This window comes from Aphelocoma coerulescens, chromosome 2, assembly GCF_041296385.1.
Source record: "Aphelocoma coerulescens isolate FSJ_1873_10779 chromosome 2, UR_Acoe_1.0, whole genome shotgun sequence".
NCBI lineage: Eukaryota > Metazoa > Chordata > Aves > Passeriformes > Corvidae > Aphelocoma > Aphelocoma coerulescens.
The window spans coordinates 140,353,484-140,359,483 of NC_091015.1; the positions used below are offsets into that span (position 1 = coordinate 140,353,484).

Consider the following 6,000-nt stretch of genomic DNA (forward strand, 5'->3'; position numbering starts at 1 on the left):
AAACTTCTAAAAGGCAAGATGGAAAGCTACATTTTTACTGAATTTTATCTGATTTACTCCATCATTTGTAATTATTATAGTTTAGGGCCCATAAAGTGGAACTGCACTTTCATTTAGTGAGGTTTTTTAATATTTTATGCTGGCTTTCCAAAGTTATATACATTGTAATAGTATATAGTAAAAATTAATTTAATCTAGTAGAATTTGAATTCGGCAAAAATGCCAGAAGGATTATACTAGAACTATAATAAAAGTAGCAATAGTATTTTTTGAAGACTGAAATACAGTGTTATGCCTAAGAAGACTGTTTCCTATAGCTCATGCTCAAAAAGCTATCCAAATAGTGAATAAAGCAGCAGAAATAATTTCAGGTGGAAAATGAACCAATAAATATTCCATAACCTCTCTCTGTCTTTTTTTCAGAGATTAGGATGGCAATTAGGACCGTATATAGTGTTTCTTTGATATTGTCTACAGATGCCAAGTCTATATGCTCAGTTGAGTTATTCAATTCTTAAAATGCATTATGTTCAAATCACACTTTCTAAAGTGGTTTTCTGTTAGAACTACATCAAATGAAAGCCTTAGCTGGCTTAAATGTAATTCAGTTCATCCTGTTGTGTCAGGAGATTTTTTTATATGTAAGGGGAAAGAATTGAAAAAATTAAAAAAAAAAAAAAACGCTAGTCATCATCAGGGTTTTTTAATATCATCAGCACTACCATAAAGCCAGATGATAAACTGCACACTATTCAGAAGAAAGAAATAGAATGAAATTAGCATTGAATTACTCTAGATTAATCATAGCTCTGGATTCCTGTCGTTCCATGGAAAATAAAAGCTTGGTTCTTTCAAATTTTAATGTTTCTTCTCAGACTTTAACATTATTTGTAGTAAGAGGGAAATAAGAAGTCCATGTACTGAAGGAAGAACACAGGAATATTTTGGACTGGTGGTGTTGGTAAATTGTTATCACTGTTTTTAACCAACAGCAAAGCAGCATTGACAACTTGGATCCAGATGGTTAGCAATGTTAATGTCTCACAATAGTAACCTAATGAAGCTTTTTAGTGCTGGTGACAGGTAAATGCTTGAAAGGTTTATGGTAAGGGAAAAAAGCTTTGATAAATAACTTGAAAATCTGCCTCTTCGTGCTTTCCTAATTATTGCTTTTTATAATGGCATAATGGAACAGCAAAGCTTAGTTGAAAAAAAGGCTAGAAAAGAGGAACTCTCTTTGAAGCTAATAGGATGTACAGTGGGATTTTTTTCTTACTTCTAAGATGAATAGCTAGTTTAAAACCATTAGGCCTCTCTCAGACTTAAGGGGAGAATTTAAATGTCATTTTTCTTATAGCTAGTATCTCTAGGGATCAGACCTAAAATAGGGGAGATGAAGATTATTCTCTGTGCATGTAGAGAATAATAATAGATTCAGGATGTTTTAACTGAAAGAAGAAAGTTCTGGGTTCTCTCACATGAGCTTTTCTCCCTAATCCTGGTTACCTGTGAAGACCACAACCAGAAACCTGGTGCTCTCTTTGCAATGCAGGGGAAATCTGATGCCTGACTTCTTCAAAGGTCGGGAGCCCAGTCCTGCAGGGACTTGGATGTTTCTGGAAAACCAGATTGTCTGTAAATGGAAATTTTAACAGAAATTATCAATTTTTTTTTTTCATTGAAGGAGGTGGAAATTGGCTAAAAGTAAATTTTTCAGGCTTTGATCGGAAGTGCACCAGCTTTCATCAGCTGTTTTCTCTTTTTGAGTTATAAAAGAAGATAGACTTCCCCCCCCCCCAAAAAAAAGTGAATAAAGGAAGAAAGGTTGTCTGAAAGATATTTTTCCCATCTAAAATTTAAAAACCAAAACCAAAAACAAAACCAAAAACTTGGGTTGAAAATTTCACTTTTAAAAAAGAAAGCATCTATTTCTGTTAACGTTTTCTACTGCCAGTTTTCCAAACAGATGTGATTAGGAAAGTGTTGTCAGTTTTTCTGTGGGCAGGTGGAGATGGTATGTCTTATGCTCCCCTCCAGCATCACTCAATGCCTACTTGAAGCTGGTAGCATTAATGGGTCACATAGGACTCAGGACTCAGATATTTAGATGCAACCTGGCTCCAGCCTCTGCTGGAAGAATGATCCTCAAAAGTGTTGACTAACACTGGATTTTTGCATTTTCATAATGTGGCTGATAAAGCAACAAATGAAATCAAAGGATATACATTTATAACCTATGGCAGGTACACAAAAACAATAGCAAAATAGACAACAGCAAAAGGGAAGAAACTGAGGAAAGATACATCAGTCTGGTAACTATAGGCATTGCTGAAAGCACACAGCCAGTGGAAATGGAGTAAGGTATATAAATAGTGTGATGGGACTGAAGCAAAGAATTCTACATGCAATTTATTTAGATTGAATGCTATTATGCAAATAAAGCATTTCATTGCAAAGCAGCCAGGATACATTATTCTATTTCCTGCTGCTAAAATAGGAATTATTCAGCAGTTGTTTGCATAGCATTATTGAGGGGAGGAATACTTCAGCCTCAACAGCTCTTGCTTGATTTGCTGTTATTATTTTGTACCATACAGTCTAACTCAGGACTGTTGCACAGTCCTGATTGTCCACTGTGGCAGGAACACTATTCTTCTTTTAATCTTTGATGGTTTAAGGTGGGAAAACATTATAGATGTTTATATTTGGTTGATTTGTCAAAAAGTCAAGTTATAGTCCTCTTGGCTCTTTTCTCCAGATGTCTTGGCTTCTTTTTGAGGTTCTGCTGGAAGAAATTCTATGCTTTCTTACTAAAGTCAACATTTCATTTCTCAGTTTCTACAGATCAAGTGATGAGATGTCATGTGTGAACCCCCTGAAGGCTGAGAAGAGAAACTCTGACTTCCCGTCAGAAAATTGTGAACTGCAGTTTCTTACTGGCTGACAACACCTTTGATTCAATTTGTATGAAACTCAATTTACTTATTAAAATGGACATTATTGTTCAAATATTAGAAACTCCATTTCTTATATGTTCTAAGCTGTACAATTGTCAGATTTTTATGGTTTAGATTGTAAATGTGGTTTTCTCTGGCTAATTATTGGTATTATTTTTTTAATTTTGATGTCTTAAAGGCCAATGTACTGTATCATAATAATATGAAGGACATATTTAACAGGTGTGGAAAACACTGTATACAAATGTATATTTCTAAAAGCTATTTTTATGATTAGCACGTTTTACTGTTTTACCATATTTAGAGTCAGGTGTTGTTGCACTTCTTTGTTTACTGCTTAATTCAAACAAGACCATTTTGATCAGTGCCACAATTAAATACATTGTATGGTATTTCCCATTGTTTTATTCAATTTATTTGTCATTGGAAATAATTACATTTGGTAATAGAATAGCTTCTAAAAAGTGAAAATGTAAAAATAAGAGAGCAATCCTTGACAAACTGTAAATTGGATCCTTCTGTAAATCCCTTTCTTCAGATGAGCACTCTCTGTGATGCCATTCCTCAGACAGTTGTTACAGCTGTTCTTGCAAATGTCTAAAGGCAGTTTGTTGTTACCATATGGAAAGTCAGTCAGTCTCCTGCCTAGCCAGGAAAATTACTTATAGCCTGCCAATATTTGACAGCCTGAGTTAGCCTACTTTTTGGGTTATTTTTTGGCAGTAGTCTTTCCACCCACAAACTCCTAAGGCCCTTCTAAAAGCCTGAAGTTTGAATAATTAATTATTACAGATGTTGCAGGGGGAATCTCAGTATAGAATTTCTTAATAAATCATATTTCCTTTCAAAGAGAATGGATGCAATATTTCTCTTGTGTTACTACTGAGACATTAAAGGTATCAAAGCATATATGATATGGGCACAAGGACTTCTTCTCTAATAAAAGTACCAACTTGTTCACCATCCCAAAGTCAGACCTCTTTAGCACTGCAGATGACATGAAACAAGGAATATGTATTTATTCATCTACATCTTTATGCGAGTGGTACTCATATAGAAAGAGACATGTCTTTAAAGTGATTGCAGGGTTAATAAATTATTTAGTAGCTACAACCTCCCAAGAGAGAGGTATTAATTTAGGAAGTATCTTACACAGCCAAATGGAGTGCTGACCCAGCTGTGTGCCAGTCTGCAGCGTGGAGCCCTGACCCCTGAGCTCCATGGCCGGGGTATTTGCTATTTGGCCTCATCCAGCACTACAAAGATGAACTCTTGCCTTGCCCTTTCAATCGCTCTCTGTAGCTGAGAGCAAGAGAAAAAAAAAGGTACCAGAGAGACATTTGAAAATATCAAACTTTAAATTTCTATTTTAAAAAGCAATTTCTGACATGACAGGTTCACCTCAAGTAGTAGGGGTGTAAGAGGGTGGGAGCCCAAGGTCTCTGGTCAGGTTTCCACCATGGGGACCATCATCAAAGAAGGACTAACATTCTTCAAAAATTTGGAAGAAAAGCATACATTTGAATTTAATTACCTATTAGTGAGTGAGAATGTTTTTCACTAGGCAGCTATTCTCAGTTATGTTTGTGTACCTTATATTTAGCTTGTCTGTTGTGTGTGGAGTTACATGGTTTACATAAGTGCTGAGTAGTACCTAGCTCCTCAAATAAGGAAAGACTAGTATAAGTAGTTATAACTGAGCATAAAGAATTGCAGCTTCAGAATTTATCAGGGCTGACTCTCCCAGAACAGTGCAGCAAAAAATGTTACTCCTGTGTAAGTGAAATGTTAGGTCAAATCAGAGGGTGAAATACTTCTCCACTTTCTATCTCTTAATATAGGTTATGAACATTTTTAACTGTAAAAATGCAAAAAGAATTGCCATCTTTGGATCCCTGTCTTTGGCTGATAGTTAAAAAAAAAAGAGCTCCAAACCTTAGCAGCTCAAGGGGCATTTGTCCCATTTAAATCACATAAACTGTTGGCTGACTTAAAAGATGCAGAATATCATCAAAGGAGATCAGTTCTGATATTTGTGTTAATAAACTAGATATGAGAAACATCTAGGTATATTGTCTCTTCACCACCTCCATTCCAGATGAGCTAACACTCGCAAAAAGCACTCTTAGATTTTTACACTTTCTTTACGATCATTACCCTTAGATTATAACCTCACAGAAATGATTGCACATTCATAACGTTGACACTGCTTCACACCACAGTTTAACTCCTGAATATATTTTGAACACAGAAAAGGTCACCTCTGATAACACCATGAGGCACTACTTCATTTGCAAGCCAGAAGATTGTTGCCCCGTGCAGTCTATTACTAGTAAGGTTTCTCAATGGCATGTTTGCTTAAAATCACTCCAGGGGATGCTGGTGGCTTTGAAAGAGCTTAATAGTTCTCTGCTGTCCCTGTATTCAGTATGCTCGGTGTTGTTTGCCATCACTACCTGTTACTTGTTTGACATGAGTTTTGTCAGTTGTGGGGTTTGTCAACATTGCTCATCCCTTGCAATATGGAAGAATAGGAAACAAAAGATCTTGTCAATCAGTTTGGACAGTCAACAGAAAAGTCTTATAAAATCCTTTTTGGACAGTCCTGAATCAAACCGGTTCGTTTTCTACACAGACCTATATGCTCTGTGTATTTCAGATATTTGTTTCAAACATGGGCAGCTGCATGAATGGAAAAAATATTTACTAAAAAGCTTTAAAGTTTGGATCAAGAAAAAATATTTTTACTTTTGTAAACTCTTGTAATACATATTGTTGCGGTTCTTATTATTTTTCTCTGTAGATCCATTTTTAGTTCTGAAAAATCACTGTACTTAAACTATGTAGATAACTATAATCTTGTTAGCAGTCATATTTTTAATTGGTGCCACTGCAATTTAGAATTAAAACATTCAGAGTTTGCCCATTAGAGCAGAATGATGGTTCATTACAGTTTTCTTTAAAATGTTGTAACATAATTTTTACATGTCTGTAAATAAATATTTTCTCTGATTTATGCACTAATTCAGTTTTGCAATTTCTT

At 35.2% G+C, this 6,000-nt stretch overlaps 1 protein-coding gene across 7 annotated transcripts in view; it reads left to right on the forward strand.

The window, feature by feature from the left end:
• RALYL (RALY RNA binding protein like) overlaps positions 1–5,562 on the forward strand; it is a 382,211-nt gene extending 376,649 nt beyond the window's left edge. For all 7 annotated transcript variants that reach the window (XM_069005018.1, XM_069005020.1, XM_069005017.1 and 4 more), the window contains one exon: positions 2,836–5,562. In XM_069005018.1, coding sequence (XP_068861119.1) covers positions 2,836–2,853 — 18 coding nt within the window. In that variant the 3' untranslated portion in view covers positions 2,854–5,562. The remainder of the gene's footprint in view (positions 1–2,835) is intronic.
• Positions 5,563–6,000: the final 438 nt, after the last annotated feature.